Source organism: Megachile rotundata, chromosome 16 (genome assembly GCF_050947335.1).
Source record: "Megachile rotundata isolate GNS110a chromosome 16, iyMegRotu1, whole genome shotgun sequence".
NCBI lineage: Eukaryota > Metazoa > Arthropoda > Insecta > Hymenoptera > Megachilidae > Megachile > Megachile rotundata.
Window position 1 is genome coordinate 8,941,174 of NC_134998.1, and position 18,687 is coordinate 8,959,860.

Genomic DNA, 18,687 nt, shown 5'->3' on the forward strand with positions numbered 1-18,687 from the left:
TTGTGTCCACAAAATGTTCAAAGAAATAGTTCAATTAAACTAATTAAATTAATTAGCTTGATGAAAGGCAGTCTTGAGGGCTTTCATCAGAAACGGGTCTTTTTGAGCACAAGGCGCGGTTCGTTTGTATATCTTTAATGAAAAGTGCTATCGAATGTGGAACATGAGTTCTCAGAAGTGAGGTTATGAAATATGAAATGACATATTTATAGTGAAACGACCAAAATAAGATGAACAGAATTTTATTCGAGGTACAAAACGATTCGTGTACATCTCGATTTGTCATACAGACTCCTTTCATCGAACCCTCTTTTCGGGACGTGTGATAAATCGCGCGATAGGCGAACGCCATTATCAGAACCTAACCCCGGCTCCTTGAGAATCGATGTGTCCGCGATAAAATATCGAACAAACGCTTTTGAATTGTAGCCTGACAGCGCTGATGGACGACAATAAAGCGGTAATAGACTATTAATAAATAACCGAACACTAAAGTGATTTCGTTTCGTTTCATTACATTGGAAGTCTAAGACATTTTATAAGACCGGAGGTCAATTTTGTCCGTAACTAAAAAATAATTAACAAAGTTGCTCCGTAGAATTCTTCACAAGTTTCAATTAGTAAAAGAGACAGTCAAAGAAACGCGTACAGAAATACATCGACGTGTATAGACGTACGAGACGTATGCATAGACGTGTATTGACGTTCGTATACAGGGTGTCTCACAACTAGTGTTCCTGAAATGAGGGGCAGCTGATTCTGAATAAGATTTCCCTTTGCGAAAATGGGGTTCGAAGCTTCGTTTTTGAATTATTAAGGAAAAACTCGGACCAATCCGAGGGCGGGGATTTCGCGCGCTCGGCCGCTGGGCTCGAAGCTGCGCACTCGCGTCTGCGCACGCGTCGCGCTCTGATTGGTCCGCGTTTTTCCTTAATAATTCAGAAACGGAGCTTCATACCACATTTTTGCAAAGGGAAATTTTGTTCACGATCAGCTACCCCTCATTTTGGGAACACTAGTTGTGATGTATAAATTATACTAGTATGTATAAATTAACCACTACATATTTTTAAGAATTTTTCACGTTTTTAAAATTGGAAGACCTGTAATAATGTTATAATTCATTATCTACGATACAGTACATGTCTGTATAATTACGCATCCAAGTCTGAAGGTGTCAAAAGTTGCGTTTTTGTACTATACCATTTTTGAGCCACCCTGTATAGACGTACACACATAAATATTCACGAATGAGATGTTTAAGTTACATGTCTCATTTTGAGAACAGTGTTCAATATATCTATGCACGAAGGAGTCCATGTTTCCGTGTCTAATTAACGAACGATCAAAGCAGACAGATCAACAAGTTAAAACGAGTAACTCAATCTGGAAATACCGAGAAGCTAACGCCTTACATCCTTACGGCTTCCTTCGCACCCTCCTGGAATGCGCGGCTGTCACTTCGAATCTTGTCAAGAAGGCCTCGAAAGGCCTGCTGTCAATTAATCGTGCCTGGCCAATCTCGAAGGGTCGCTGCTTTCGGATCGTCGAAGGCGCTAGAACCTAATTCAGCTGGATGTAGGCCATCACCCTTACGGATCCTTTCTGATGTCCGGCATCCCGTGAATCCGATTTGCCGGCTCGTTTGTCTTCCACATTCCCTTGGCATTCTCGCCATTCATACCTATCTCTACTTTTTGTGAATTGTAGGAAATGCGGGAAAATTTGTTGTATGGTCACATTTTGGTTCAAAGCTTTGGGGATTTCAAGCTTACATTATTTTTATTGTTGGTTGAGTTGCAGGTTGCTGGTGGTGTTATTGTTACCACGTTTGGAATTTTGAGAAATTGGGGGAATGGGAAATTGGGGGAGTGGGAAATTGGGCGAGTGGGAAATTGGGGGAGCGGGAAATTGGGGGTGTGGGAAATTGGGACTTTTGGAAATTGGGGGAATGGGGAATTGGGACTTTTGGAAATTGGGGGAATGGGGAATTGGGACTTTTGGAAATTGGGGGAATGGGAAATTGGGGGAGTGCGAAATTGGGACTTTTGGAAATTAGGGGAGTGGGAAATTGGGGGAATGGGAAATTGGGACTTTTGGAAATTAGGGGAGTGGGAAATTGGGGGAATGGGAAATTGGGACTTTTGGAAATTGGGGGAGTGGGAAATTGGGACTCTTGGAAATTGGGGGAGTGGGAAATTGGGACTTTTGGAAATTGGGGGAGTGGGAAATTGGGGGAGTGGGAAACAGGGGGAGTGGGAAATTGGAGGAGTGGGAAATTGGGAGAGTGGGAAATTGGGACTTTTGGAAATTAGACTAGTGGGAAATTGGGACCTTGCAAAATTGGAACCTTGGGAAATTGGAACCTTGAAAAATTGACCCTTTCAACCTTCAGAAATGAAATATCTACCCTCGCTCCACATTTCTCCCTCTCTACCACCCTCATACTACCTCTTCTTACTACTTGCATCCCTCAAAAACAGTTAAACTTACTACAAATCATTTTATCTTAACACGCAAATTAAAATATCGATCTCCTTATATTGCATATGTTAACTTTGTGTATTTACTGTCAGGTGTTGCGTCGATAAAATGAAAAAACGTATAGGACGGGAGATTTGCACGGTGGTAAAAGAAACATTGATTGAACATTGAGGGGTAGCAGGTTGGTGTTGTCGAGGACCGATGAGGCGAATAATCGGATCTAGGGATTACCGGCGCGTCTCGTGTTACCCACAATGCTGTTGCTCTAGCCTTGTCATCGTTTTCAGCAATCATGCGATTATGGAGACTGTTTTGATAATCGTTAATGAGATAGTATCTCCATAAGTGAACGGTTAAGTCATTGTAGTTTATAGGTAGTTTATAGTCGAATTGTAGGAGTCAATAGGACTACACAATAGCTTTTGAATATAAGGTTAAGTATTCAAACATAATTGAATATTAAATAACAATGAATTTTGAAATGACGAGTTGGGGGAGTGGAGAAATTGGGGGAGTGGGAAATTGGGGGAGTGCGAAATTGGGAGAGTGGGAAATTCGGGGAGTGGGAAATTGGGACTTTTGGAAATTGGGAGAGTGGGAAATTGGGACGTTTGGAAATTGGGGGAGTGGGAAATTGGGACTTTTGGAAATTGGGCGAGTGGGAAGTTGGGGGAGTGGGAAATTGGGAGAGCGGGAAATTGGGACTTTTGGAAATTGAGGGAGTGGGAAATTGGGACTTTTGGAAATTGGGCGAGTGGGAAATTGGGAGAGTGGGAAATTGGGACTTTTGGAAATTGGGGAAGTGGGAAATTGGGACTTTTGGAAATTGGGCGAGTGGGAAATTGGGAGAGTGGGAAATTGGGACTTTTGGAAATTGGGGAAGTGGGAAATTGAGACTTTTGGAAATTGGGGGAGTAAGAAATTGGGCGAGTGGGAAATTGGGAGAGTGGGAAATTGGGAGAGCGGGAAATTGGGACTTTTGGAAATTGGGGGAGTGGGAAATTGGGACTTTTGGAAATTGGGCGAGTGGGAAATTGGGAGAGTGGGAAATTGGGACTTTTGGAAATTGGGGGAGTGAGAAATTGGGACTTTTGGAAATTGGGCGAGTGGGAAATGGGAACTTTTGGAAATTGGGCGAGTGAGAAATGGGGACTTTTGGAAATTGGGCGAGTGAAATGACGAAATGACGTAGAAGTATATATAGATAAATAACAAAGTTAGATAGCAATTGATGCTGTTCATCATGAATAAATATTTGCACTTGCAATTGTTTAAACTATGATTGTTCTTTGGAGTAACTTTTCTTGTTTGGTACTTTGTGTAAATATTAAAATATTCATATCAAAAGTAAAGTTAAAGACTAATAGTAAAATAAATTAATAAAAGCATTTGTTACTAGCAGTAGTATTAATATGAAACAAGGTAACTTATAGTTCTGATATAAATATGGCTGCAAGGTCTTACCTAACCTAACTTCCTGTACAAAGGAAAAGTGTCCTTCAAACTAGAATAAAGAATTTTGTCTCCTACTAAACGAAAAAAGAATTAAATTGTAATTAATAATTTTGTGTAAATATAATTCTAAAATTTGTTCGAAGCAACGCTGTGAAATTTGTCTTAAGAAATATGTCTTTAAACTAGAACGCGAATACGGTCGTGTTTGGTGTGCGTAACGAATTCATTGAAATCGTCGGAGAGTTCGTTGAAATCTCCGCAAACGTTCGCGCGATGTCGTCCACTGTTCCCGAAGGAAATCGATACGAACGTCACATGCAACCAAACTCACGTACAAATACCTGAGCACCTCGAAACGTTCAACCCCTCGCTTTATATCGAGCCTCCGCCATTGCATAAATTATAACCTGCACTGCGAAATAAATCGAATTGCCGACGAAATAAATTGTCTGTTTCATTCGAATTTCTAATTGTAATTCAGTAACTCCATTTTGTAAATTTATGCAAATATGTATTTCTGCAAGTTTGAATTCATGGAAGACAAGAATTTTTATGTGTGAACATGCTTCGTTTATTTCTGTACAGTTAATAGTTTAAGCATTTAAAAGATGTTCGATCGTAACCTCAAAAAATGCATTTATAATTCGAACTTATTCACTGACTCCATTTTGTGAATTTCTGCAAGTATGAATTCATGGAAGACAAGAATTTTTATGTGTGAACATTCTTCGTTTATTTCTGTACAGTTAATAGTTTAAGCATTTAGAAGATGTTCGATCGTAACCTCAAAAAATGCATTTATAATTCAAACTTATTCACTGACTCCATTTTGTAAATTTCTGCAAGTATGAATTTATGGAAGACAAGAATTTTTATGTGTGAACATTCTTCGTTTATTTCTGTACAGTTAATAGTTTAAGCATTTAAAAGATGTTCGATCATAACCTCAAAGAATGCATTTATAATTCGAACTTATTCACTGACTCCATTTTGTAAATTTCTGCAAGTATGAATTCATGGAAGACAAGAATTTTTATGTGTGAACATGCTTCGTTTATTTCTGTACAGTTAATAGTTTAAGCATTTAAAAGATGTTCGATCGTAACCTCAAAGAATGCATTTATAATTCGAACTTATTCACTGACTCCATTTTGTAAATTTCTGCAAGTATGAATTCATGGAAGACGAGAATTTTTATGTGTGAACATTCTTCGTTTATTTCTGTACAGTTAATAGTTTAAGCATTTAAAAGATGTTCGATCATAACCTCAAAGAATGCATTTATAATTCGAACTTATTCACTGACTCCATTTTGTGAATTTCTGCAAGTATGAATTCATGGAAGACAAGAATTTTTATGTGTGAACATGCTTCGTTTATTTCTGTACAGTTAATAGTTTAAGCATTTAAAAGATGTTCGATCATAACCTCAAAGAATGCATTTATAATTCGAACTTATTCACTGACTCCATTTTATAAATTTCTGCAAGTATGAATTTATTTTTATGAATTTAAAGTAAGAATTTATGAATGAGAAGAATGTTTAAACATTCATATTTTTGTCGATGAATTATTAATATTAAATACGAGCGACCATAACCTCAAAATAGAAGTAAGAGATCGAAACGTAAGTTCTTTCAGTGGTTTAGCTATAATTCCTCAAACAAAAGATTACATAATAATAACTCGTGAGTAGGATGCAGTCTACAAATTCGTTCCACGAAATTCAATTCGCATCTCGGTCATAAAGTACCGGTTAAAAATAGAGGCAGGTCGATATTCGTGTCTTAATGCATGCGAGGAGAAATAACTTTAATGTAGGACAATACGCGACCATAACTCAAACGTAGCCTGATTTATCCATCGTTTTGCGTTTCTGGGTGACTGGGTCTCTACAGACCCATACATTTTTCTCTATTAATTTTTGTTCATCTTTATAACCACATGTTATGAAGAAAATATCAGAACAATGACATAATTATCAAATTACATTAAAAGAACAAGTTATATTAACAATACATATTGTTATATGTTTATGTATATGCTTTTGTCATAAACAAAATGTCTTTCGACTAACAGAAGCACGAATTCATAGCGCCATCTATTGTTTGCTTTAACCAGTCCGCCATTTTGTTTTTGAAACAGCAGGTTGTTTAGGCAGCCATTTTGTTCTGAAGCATTGACGCCATTTTGAGACTTGTATTTCATCTTGTCATATATTTTATATGTATTAATATATTATAATTGCATAAATAATTATAATCAATGAGGACACTTAAATGTAGTTTAGTAAATTGAAGACTAAAAGTGAGGTTATGTTTGCGAAATCAAGATTATGGTTACAATTTATCTGATACTAAAAGTGAGGTTATGTTAACAAAATTAAAATCATGTGAACAATTTATCTGATACTAAAAATGAAGTTATGTTTGCAAAATCATAAATTATAGCTACAATTTATCTAATACTACAAATGAGGTTATGTTAACAAAATCAAAATCATGTGAACAATTTATCTGATACTAAAAATGAAGTTATGTTTGCAAAATCATAAATTATAGCTACAATTTATCTAATACTACAAATGAGGTTATGTTAACAAAATCAAAATCATGTGAACAATTTATTTGATATTAAAAATGAGGTTATGTTTGCAAAATCAAAATCATGTGAACAATTTAGCTGACACTAAAAATGAAGTTATGTTTGCAAAATCATAAATTATAGCTACAATTTATCTAATACCAAAAGTGAGGTTATGTTAACAAAATCAAAATCATGTGAACAATTTATCTGATATTAAAAATGAGGTTATGGTTGCAAAATCATATTTTATAGTTACAATTTATCTAATACTAAAAGTGAGGTTATGTTAACAAAATCAAAATCATATGAGCAATTTATCTGATATTAAAAATGAGGTTATGTTTGCAAAATCATAAATTATAGCTACAATTTATCTAATACTAAAAGTGAGGTTATGTTAACAAAATCAAAATCATGTGAACAATTTATCTAATACAAAAAATGAGATTATGTCTGCAAAATCATAAATTATACCAACAATGTATCAAACATTAAAATTGAGGTTATGTCATCAAGATCAAAATGTCACAATAAAAATAAGGTTAAGAAAAGAAGACAAATAAAGAACCCCTAAGTATTATACGTGAAAAGGAGGTTATGTGCGCAAACGAACCGCAAAGTAACAGGTTGACAGGTGAAAACGATCGATATCAGGCTCGTGCGACAACTATCGACATTATTCAAATCTAATTACCAGCTAGATCGATATCTGGAATAGTAAACGAGCGGCGGTAACGTATCGGGGAGTTTCCAGGACATCCATGGGTAGCATGCCACCCCATCGCATGGTTCTCCAACCCCAACGATGTCTCTACCCTCTCAGACGCGCCCTAATATAAATATTATTACACTTTGATGGGGTTAGGTTGACACTGGGCCCCGCAGACATCCCATCAATGCGTTCTAGTCACCCTCCTACGTCCGTTTGCTTTGTACTCGCTTTTTCATTAGGCCCGAATTCCGCCTGGCTATTTTTACCAGTTTACAAAGACTGTTTAAGCCTTGTATTATATTCGGGACAATCGGTAACTCAGGGGTTCTCAGTTTGCGGGACACTGGACTGTACTTGTTTCTTTTCAGGGAATATTTGGATAGTTTTTATGAAATTTCATTTCATATGACAGCTATGGAATGGGGTTTCTCTGAAATAGGGAAATCTAGGGAATTTGGGGAGTTTGGAATATTGGGAGAGTGGGGAATTGATGAAATTAAGAAACTTGAGGAATTTAGGGAATTTTGGAAATTTAGGAAATTTTGGAGAATTTGGGGAGTTTGGGAATTTGGGGTTTTGAGAATTTGGGGATTTCAGAATTTAGGGATTTGAGAATTTGGGGATTTGAGAATTTGGGGATTTGAGAATTTGGGGATTTGAGAATTTGGGGATTTGAGAATTTGGGGATTTGAGAATTCGGGGATTTGAGAATTCAGGGATTTCAGAATTTGGGGATTTCAGAATTTGGGGATTTCAGAATTTGGGGATTTGAGAATTTGGGGATTTGAGAATTTGGGGATTTGAGAATTTGGGGATTTGAGAATTTGGGGATTTGAGAATTTAGGGATTTGAGAATTTAGGGATTTGAGGATTTGGGGACTTGAGAATTTAGGGTTTTAAGAATTTGGGAATTTCAAAATTTGGGGTCTTGAGAATTTGGGGATTTAAGAATTTATGGTTTTGAGAATTTGGGGATTTGAGAATTTGGGAATTTCAGAATTTGGAATCTTGAGAATTTGGGGATTTGAGAATTTAGGGATCTCAGAATTTGGGAATTTGAGAATTTGGGGACTTGAGAATTTAGGGTTTTGAGAATTTGGGGACTAGAGAATTTGGAAATTTGGGTATTTGAGAGTTTGGGAAATCTAGGGAATTTAGAAAATTTAGGAAGTTTCGAACGTTGGGAGATTGGGAAATCACTAAAATCAAGGAACTGAAAATTTGTGAAATCTAGGGAATTTGGGGAATTTGGCACATTGAAAGATTGAGAAATTACTAAAATTAATAAGTTTAAAAAATCTAGGGAATTTGGAGAGTTTTGACAAGTTGGAACATTCGAAAATAAGGAAATTACTAAAATTAAGAAATAGGAAATTTAAAAACCTTAGGGAATTCGGAAAATTTCACGAATCTTAAAAATAGAAAAATTACTAAAATTAAACTAGAAATTTGGGAAACTTCAATACTAAAAAATTAGAAAGTTCCACTATTCAACACCCAAAAAAAAATAACTAAACTTGAAAATATCTATACATCCCAAAAGTCCCTATATTTCTAACCTCCGCTCCCCAGACCTCTGCAACGAAAATCCCTAAATTTCTAAATCAGCCTGAAAGGCTGTAGACACGAAACGAAAATAACTCCTCCATAATATTATAGTTACGTACTGGTTATATAACAAGTCTATTGCTGGTCGGATTATTAAATAGAATACAACTGGTGATATCCTTCGGTAACAATGACATCTTTAATAACCGGTTCAACAACATTACAGTATTGTAGGTTTTAAGTATATACGCAGTTCGGTACTTGATTTCATTAAATATACATACATACATGCGTGTTCATTTGTGTATGCCATCATTTCGAGTGTCCTTTTATTTCGCCTATAGAAAACACAGTCTGTCGAACTTTCTACACCTTCGCGCGAAGAGGTTAGGTTAACCTGTACTCTCGTTTCGGACAAACAAATATCTAGCACTATTCGAATCACGTTGAATACAAATGAATTTTCGAGTAGGCGTTTTTTAAAACAATTTCAGAATTATTTCTAATTAGACCAATCGAAAGTTCGACAGACTGTGTCATGCATATATATTTGTCAGTGTATGCCCTGTGCTTCTCTGGTTTCGTGTATATGCACGTAGTGCTGGTGTTTTCAATTTTGTCATTTGAACAGTACCGATACCAATTTCGAGGGTTCTTTGTATCAGATCGACGCAAGGATAAAGTCTGTTTTCTTGATAATACTGTACTTTGTAGTTATATTTTGAGCAAAAACACAGCGGTTAAACAGAAAACTGCGGTAAGCTTCGTTGAAAGCGCAAAACATACTGTCACGAAATGGAAAATCTTGTTTCGTTTCTCGATACAAATACTCCCGTACAATTTTGTAATTCCATAGAGTTCTGATAAAGAAAACATAACCTGATATAGGGAATCGTTAGATTTATGCAAAAGTTTTGAGACACTTTTGAAATTCCCGCCTTTTTTGAGGTTAGGAAATCTTTGAGAATAAATAAAAAGTGTTATGTAACTTAATAGCAAAAATTTTAGGACACTTTTTGAAATTCCCGCCTTTTTTTGAGGTTAGGAAATCTTTTGGAACAAACAAAAAGTGTTGTATAACTTAAAAGCAAAAATTTTAGGACACTTTTTGAAATTCCCACCTTTTTTGACGTTAGGAAATCTTCAAGAACAAATAAAAAGTGTTGTGTAACTTAAAAGCAAAAATTTTAGGACGCTTTTTGAAATTCCCGCCTTTTTTCAGGTTAGGAAATCTTTTGGAACAAACAAAAAGTGTTGTGTAACTTAAAAGCAATAGTTTTAGGACACTTTTTGAAATTCCCGCCTTTTTTTGAGGTTAGGAAATCTTCGAAAACAAATAAAAAGTGTCATATAACTTAAAAGCAAAAGAACACTTTTGAAATTCCCGCCTTTTCGTCCTTCGAGGTTAGAAAATCTTCGAAAACAAATAAAAAGTGTCATATAACTTAAAAGCAAAAGAACCCTTTTTGAAATTCCCGCCATTTCGTCCTTCGAGGTTAGAAAATCTTCGAAAACAAATAAAAAGTGTATAACCTAAAAATTATTTTTCTAATCGCCATTAAATCACCGAGTAATCAATACTTTTGCATAACCCTAACTTATATTCTCATTTCCCGAAACATTTTCTCGATTTTCGTTGCGAATATTATATTTCTCTTTGTCGTCCTCCATTTTGTCCTCGTGCGTGTTTATAATCTAAATCGCACCACACACAAACGGTATAATACATATAGATAAGATGTATGTATACGCAGGTCCCTCGTATTGGAAAAACGAAGAGATCACTGTTCATTTACTTCTCCTTATAACTCGCGGATAGAACGTATTTACAAGAGACAAAAGAAGCTACGAGTGTTACGCGATAATACGTATACGTGGGTATATATATATTTATATATGTATATGTATAGTTGTGATATAATTTGCGATATAGGTACTCGCGTGCACTCTAGACTTCCCTAGGGAAAATGGCAACTTAGGGGAAACAACTTTCACCACTTACTGTCATATTCATTTTTTATGAACTACAGAAATCTAGGGACTTTCAAGATTTCTGGAGAGAACTCTAAGTTGTAAGGTTTGTTGGAACTTATGGGATCTAGGGGGTTTAGGAATTCACGCAAAAGTCCTAGGGATCTTCAAATTTGAGGAACGAAAGGAACTTAGGTGATGTGAGAACCTAGGGAATTTAGAAGATTTAAATTTGGAACACTGGAAAGGGCACCTAACTCGTCCCAAGTTCTCTAGAGTCCCTAGTTATCCCTAGTTCACCTGGGAAACCCTCAAGCATCTAGTATATCTCATATTTCCCCTAAAGCTTGTCACTAAACCCACGGTTCAGTTTCTAGAGTTACGTCGCCATTTTCCCTAGAAAGCCCAACGTGCCCGTCGGTGTACGTACCTAAGATCGAATCTCGCCACTGTACTATAGGGAAGGGATACAAACTTGAAGAGTTCAGGCACTGTAAACTCAAAGCACTCGCGATAATTTCGAAGGACACTATCAGAGCCCAGAAGATTCCTTGATTCATCGTAAATTGTCAGGTTTTATACAAAGGTTGCCATAAATTATAATCAAAGATCTTTTGGTCAAAGTAGAACACACTTCTCCTTAGTTTTTCTAAACAGCTAGGCTTCAAAATGTACACCATCGCAATTAACTCTTTACACACGAACGAATCGAAAAGTTCTTTACCGTTTTGCGATCCGTTGCACCGTTTCCGAGATACGAGCGATTGTATGCAGAGCGTTTGAATTTGGCGCCGAACAGCTGATGCGCGCGCAGGTTCTCTCAATCTTCAATTACTTATATCTCGAGAACGAAGCCTCGTACCGCAAAACGCCATAAGACTTTTCGTTTTATTTTAACGCGTATAATCTGATTCTACTTATAGAAACACAGCACCATACTTTTTTATTAAAATTGAATTACATTTCAGCGTCTCTGCAACCTTTGCCCCAACACGACACATCGTGGACATATTCGGGCCTCTGTGCTCCTTTCGGTTGTCCAGAAATCTTTGAATCGCGCACACCTTTCCAGCAACTTTGTTCACGAGTTTATTTCCTCACAGAACGACGTCAAACATCGAGCAGCGCAAAGACAAGCCTTGCAAATGAACGTTTGCAAAGCTAAGACGTTTCTTAAAATTTTTATCGTTCGACGTTCGAAAGAAAGAGAACTTTTAACGCTACTTTTTCGTTGAACAGTGTTTCCTTGTGTGTGACAGCTTCGGAACTCGTGAAGCTCATTGTTGCGGGTCGCTGGCACATAGTTCGTATGCGTATAGGTTATGTACATACATATAGAAATATACATGTCCTATGTATTTACCTAAGTATTGCACAATTTTCCACGACCAACCGAACGAACAGAATTTCCCCTGGCTACATAGAAAACTAGGTTCATAAAAATACAGATATGTAGGGCTCAACGTACTTATCTAGTTACAAGGGTATCGCTTCATGTCCGAAGCCGGCTAAACAGATGCGTATGGAACTCGCGACTAAATAGTGAATTATAAATATCAAACTGTATAAAATCCCAATTCAAACGATACAACGTAACCGATACAACTCAACGTCTCATATACTGGTTGTCCCACAACGAAATATCGTTAGTTTCAACGTAGATTCATTCTAATAAACATATACCTCGGTAAGGATTTACGACTACGCTATATCTTGAGAGATTTACGACCTCGCTATATCAAAGTCGAGACTATATCTATGAGAAATGTAAAATTTTTAGTGTACTTCAGTAATTCGAGGTTATATTTTTATTAGAACTGGTTAAAAAACGACATTTCGTTCAACCTTTACTATGGATGACTAAAGTCAACTATCAACAACGGTAGATGAAATCAAACAATGATATGTTTACACGGTAGTCGCAACTTGTCACGGCCGAAAGAGAAGTTCGTTGCCGTACACATTTTCTATACAATTAGTCGGCTGCGGAGATATAGCGCGGTCGTAAAATTGGGACCTTGACATTTTTTTTAATTTTTAATTGTTTGGGGTTTTTCAAATTTTAAGGCTTTAAGATTAAGGTTTTTGTGGACATTCTGGAGGTTTCACAGATCTTTGTTAATTTACGACCGCACTGTATCTCCTCAGCAACCATACTTATACGAAAGCTTCAACAGCTATATCGACGCCTTAATTAGTGATATGGTACTTCGGTTCAGCAATGAAACGCAAACGAAACGGATAAAAACGAAAGATTGCCGGTGTCTGGCAAGTCGCGAGCGGAGGTCTTTGCTGAGAAGAAGCCTCCGCCGCGATTAGGTTCTTTCCCTCCGAGTCCGTCAGATGGCGAACGAACTTTTCTCTCCTCACTCTTCACTCTCTTCAACTTCGACTCTCAACGATTAAAGTTTCCTTCACGGACGCGTTCCTTCAGAAGTTTCAATGAAACCGGTACACTAAACACAACTCCAAAAATCCAGAGGACTAAGAAATAAATCCCATAACGCAATACCACAGGTTCTTCCGTTACAAAAGAAAATACAAGCAACACTAACGTTTCAGAAAAAAATTCTGTAAGAAGTGAACATAACCTCCAAAACACCGTCACTCGTTGATCACCAGAGGAACGTCGTACGTAAATATTCCTGATAAGTGGAAGCCTATCTCGAAGACTGTTTGATATTCGTTCGAATACCCGGTGTGCACAGTTTCAGGTGGCGCGTTAGTACATTCCTTGTCTAAAGGGATTACTATCACCAGCTTGCTGGTCGGCGTTGGGTCTTCTGAAGGGATTCACGTCCATCTGACCCGCCGTCTGGGCCTCCTGCCCGTAACTAGTCCTCTGTTGCCCGTAGCCCATGTTCTGTTGACCGTAGTTGGTCTGCTGGTCGTACATGGGCGGCTGTTCATAACCAGTCGAGGCCTGAGTGTACCCGGCGGCACTGACGTTCTGCCCGTATCCGCTCTGATCGTAATTCTGCCCTCCTTGATAGTTCTGATCGTAGCCTTGGTCCAGACTCGTCTCCATGCGCGTCTGGTTCAGGTGGTTGCCCACCTCGCCCGCGAGCGGTCTCTGCTCCTGCAGCACGTACGTCTGGTACTCCTTGTCGGGCGGGTCCTGCATGAGGACGTCCGCCTCGTCCTGGAAGGGCTTGAAGTCGTAGATGTGTCTCAGGTACATGAGAACAGGCGCGTACATCAGGTTCGAGAAGGCTATGCCGATGTTGAGGGCGGTGAAGCCGATGGCCTCCACCACGCCGCCAGCTATTATGGGACCCACCGCGTACGCCACGCTGTACGAGATGTCGGCGATGGCGTAGATGCTGCCGTAGACGGAGACGTATCTCACGTCTACCAGGTAGCCCAGAGTGGGCAGCAGGGCGGTGTCGATGAGCGCTATGCCGAAGCAGATGCCGCACAGGGGCACCATGAGACCCTTGTACCCTGTGCAGAAGGGTATTATGAAGCAACATAGGCCTTCTAACGCGAGGCCGGAGGCGGCCATCAGCCACTGGTGCTGAGGGTACTGTTTGGCCATCTTGACGGTGATCATCACGCCGAACACGTGCGGGAAGAACGCCGGCAGCCAGATCATCCCCATCTTCCAGTTATCGCGGGTGATGTTGTCCTCCATCCACAACGAGATGGTGGGCTCCAGAAAGGCCAGCGCGACGTTCGACATCATCAAGGCTCCCGCGCACACGGCGATGTAGGGATCCATCAGCAACCGCCAGATGGGTATGGTCGGTGCTCGCTCCTGCTGACTCTCCTTCATCTGCTCCTTCAGCGGCTTCATCACCAACAGCAACATGAAGCCGTCCGCCAGACTGATGAACGCGAGGATCAGAAAGGGCACCTCCTTGCCCGCGAACTGATACAGCGCCCCGCCGAACGGAGGTGCCACTAGACAACCGAAACTGATGAAGGCCAACGCGATACCGAGGGCCTTCGAACGTTCCGCTTCCTCCGTGTAGCGATCGGCTATCATCGCCAGGCCGCTAGTGTCCGCGAACGCGGAGCCTACTCCCTGGAGACTCCTGGCGAAGAACAACACGCCGTAACTTCGGCCACAGGCGAACACGGCCGTCGACAGGAACATTATGCACAGTCCTATCATCATGGGTATGTCGTAACCGATTCTGTCGATCAGAGCACCGGAGAACGGGTTCACCATCAACTGAACGATGGCCTTCGACGCGAACAGCACCCCCGTGGCTGAGTCTTGACCGTGATGACCGGGCGCCGCCGTAGTGTTTTTCGAATCTTCGTCGTCGTCGTCGAACGCACCGACGTACTTCAAGTAGTCGGGTATGATCGGTACGATCACCATGTACAACATGTTATCTAGCAGCAGGGCTATCGAGACAATGACTAGGACTAGTTTGCGTTGAGCCTTCGGCTCCTGCACTTTCGTCCAGATGAGCTCCTTGAGCTCGTTCAGGTCGATGTTGAATATCGGTATGCTCGTCATGTTGCTCGCTTTTACGACGGATCTTCCAGGATCTAATGCGGTAAACTAAACGCGATCTTGTGCGACCTTGGGAGCGACCGTGACGAAGAGATCGTCGCGATTGGGGCGGCGCGCATCAGGCCAGGCCGGGGATAACCTACAACAGATCACCGAGTTGGCACGGTTAGCTCCCGAAACCCTGACACGACCGTTGCGTTTCTTTCGTCGCTAAGCTGCTATCTCCGGGATCGTTTCTCTTTTTTTTGAACGGTGGGCCAACGAGAAAGGGGAGCCCTGACCCGGCCTGATCGGCGCTTACCGGTTCTCATCCCACCCCGACGCGACCTCTCTTGCGTCCGCACCTCGAAGACCTCGTCCAACGAAGGCTTTTCACTCCCGACCACGCGATACGACACACCGCGATTCCTCGGTTCTTTCTAGCGGGTATAGAAGCGAACATGACACCGGGTGGAGGCTCCCCCTCGATAAGGCGGCACGATCTGTACCCCTAGCTACCTATGTCTGGCTGGTCGCGTATCGTGTTACGAGAGATAAAAACACCGGCGAAACGAGGGTGAAGGTCGACGTATAGCGTACGGCTTTACTCTATGAACTCGCGCTAATTATTCAGACGACCAATTCGGCAACGTCGACTGTTAATCGCGGACGATCGAATTATTTCCCTGGAACGATCGTTGGCGGAACCGACGGCCCTGCGAGGCGCCCTCGTTTATTAATTACGATGACTGGTCGACGCGCAGGGAACCGTAACCTCGTCAACGATCGTAACGAACCTCTACGGGACTACGGGCTTGTACGCGCAGGACGAGGGGAACGCCAGAAAGGGGACTCGTCAACTTACCAGAGTTATTGGCGAATTTCTGCCTGAGGGAGTTGGCGAGGCGTTGGGGACCCGCCAAAGTCGGAAGTCCGGCAAACAGATTACTCAATGTTGACGACACGTCCGGTCTCTCCTGGTCCTTTGAGTCGTTTACCGACTCCTTCGCCTCTTGCGTCCCTGGGCCCTCCACCTTTTCAGCCGAATTCGCAACCGAGCCTGAAACACCATCCGGTATTTCTAAATCAGGCTACGATCAGAAAAACTAAAGCGAACATCTCGGAACTTCGACCATTATCTTATGCCGCGTGTTCGATCTATATTTATCCCTTTTGCGGCTATCTATATCGCGTTACATTTGAAGAACAGACTATATTTTATCCACATGCGTGACTTCCCAAGGCAATTTGCCGTTGACCAGGCTATTCCCAACGTATCATTTGCTTTCTCTATTATTCCGTGAAAAGTCTCTGGAAATAAACTCCGTTTGCACCCGGGGTTACGTAACCGATCCGACGTTCGATTCAGAAATCGATAGACACCCTTTCAATTTGGACAACGATCGAAATTCGCGACGAGACGGCGAAGAGGAAGAAGCAGTAACGTCATTGAAGTTACTTACTGAGACCGAAGGGCTCCCGATGGCAGGGGTGTCTCGGCGTGTCTCTCCGTTCGGATGGCTTTGGAACGTCTGCCCTCGAAGTCCTCCCCGCCACCGTGTTGTACGGCACCCTCTTCCCGTCCCCATGATCCGCGGCCGAGGAGGAAATTGTGACAGGGCGCAGCCGCGGTTTCCAGGATCCAGGGATTGGCCACGGCACCGTGGCTGTGCGTCAGCCCCCAAACCCTCTACCCATCGCGTACAAACTATCCGCATACACCCCCGCTAACTTCTGCTCGTTCTACAGGGTTCAGGGGTGGCATGGCCCCGGGGCAAGAGGAAGAACACCAGGTATAACGACGACGGTCGATGCTGCGCGGTATTTCTGGCGGCAGGTCGATATGAGCTTCACCTGTACTACTCTCGCCTGAGACGGTTTCTCGAACGCGGTGAACGCCGGCCCACGTTTACGGCCGACGATTGCCCGCAGGTTAGTCCACCTTCCTAGGTACTTGTATCTCCTGGTCATCGATTTTTCTGTTTGGTGTGAGGCATTTTTTAGAAATACTGTGTTTATGTGGCTTCAGAGTCGAGGTAGATCGATTGGAATTCTTCAGAGACTTCATCTGCAATTTGCGGAAATTATGACGCGTCATTGGTTTACATTTCTATAGATCTTTCGGGGTAGATCAAATTTTTCAGAGATTTTATTTATAATTTATGGAAATTGTGACGCGTATGTTGGACACACGGTGTTCGTAAAGCTTTCTACAGAATATTCGAGGTAGATTAAATATGGAATTCTTCAGAGACTTCATCTGCAATTTTCGGAAATTATGACGCGTCACTGGTTTACATTTCTATAGATCTTTCGGGGTAGATCAAATTTTTCAGAGATTTTATTTATAATTTATGGAAATTATGACGCGTATGTCGGACACACGGTGTTCATATAACTTTCTACAGAATATTCGAGGTAGATCGATTGGAATTTTTTAGAGGTTTCATCTAAAATTTTCAGAGATCATGACGCGTCATTGGTTTACATTTATATATATTTTTCGAGGTAGATCAAATTTTTCAGATTTTATTCACAATTTTTGGAAATTATGACGCGCATGTCGGACATACGGTGTTCGTAAAGCTTTCTACAGAATATTCGAGGTAGATTAAATATGGAATTCTTCAGAGACTTCATCTACAATTTTTAGAAATCATGACGCGATGTCATTGAACACAGTGTCATATTCATATCACCTGTGATTTTAAAGAATATTTGAGGTAGATCGATTCTGGAATTCTTCAGAGGTTTCATCTACAATTTTAGGTATCAGAATGAGAGGAGCAGGACAAAATGGCGGTGCGAGAGGTGAAATGGAAAAGTACTATTACCTTGTTAAAAGTCCTATTAGGTTAGGTCAATGAATACATTTTAGTATATTGAAAAAATCATAACTTATTTTAGGGTTAGATAGATTAGGTTAGGTCAATGAATACATTTTAGTATATTGAAAAAATCATAACCTATTTTAAGGTTAGGTAAATTAGGTTAAGTTAATGAATACATTTTAGTATGTTAAAAAAAGCATAACCTATTGTAGGGTTAGATTGATTAGGTTAGGTCAATGAATACATTTTAGTATATTAAAAAAATCATAACCTATTTTGAGGTTAGGTAGATTAGGTTAGGTCAATGAATACATTTTAGTATATTAAAAAAATCATAATATATTTTAGGGTTAGGTAGATTAGGTTAGGTCAATGAAGACATTTGAGCATATTGAAAAAAACATAACCTATTTTAAGGTTAGGTAAATTAGGTTAGGTTAATGAATACATTTTAGTATACTAAAAAAAGCATAACCTATTTTAGGCTTACGTAGATTAGGTTAGGTTAACACATATTCCATAATACATTTTGAATAAAAGAAATTAATTTTGCCAAAATAATTTTTCTTTTTATTTAAAGAGTGTTGTTATTTTTCCAACATACTATAAATACAAATTTGTTCGATTCAAAAATAAATATCTAGCGTGTATAA

The 18,687-nt window shown here is 40.0% G+C and overlaps 1 protein-coding gene across 1 annotated transcript; it reads right to left on the reverse strand.

Moving 5' to 3' along the window:
* Positions 1-8,960: 8,960 nt before the first annotated feature.
* On the reverse strand, positions 8,961-16,208 carry VAChT (Vesicular acetylcholine transporter). The gene is made up of 2 exons (XM_076541226.1): positions 16,069-16,208; positions 8,961-15,363 (listed from the first exon to the last, which is right to left on the reverse strand). Exon 2 carries the CDS (start codon positions 15,225-15,227, stop codon positions 13,479-13,481), a length of 1,749 nt encoding a protein of 582 aa, XP_076397341.1. The 5' UTR covers positions 15,228-15,363; positions 16,069-16,208; the 3' UTR covers positions 8,961-13,478.
* Positions 16,209-18,687: the final 2,479 nt, after the last annotated feature.

Excerpts from the sequence above, each read along its gene's own strand:
- VAChT (XM_076541226.1), bottom strand. The coding sequence starts at position 15,227 with ATGACGAGCATACCGATATTCAACATCGACCTGAACGAGCTCAAGGAG.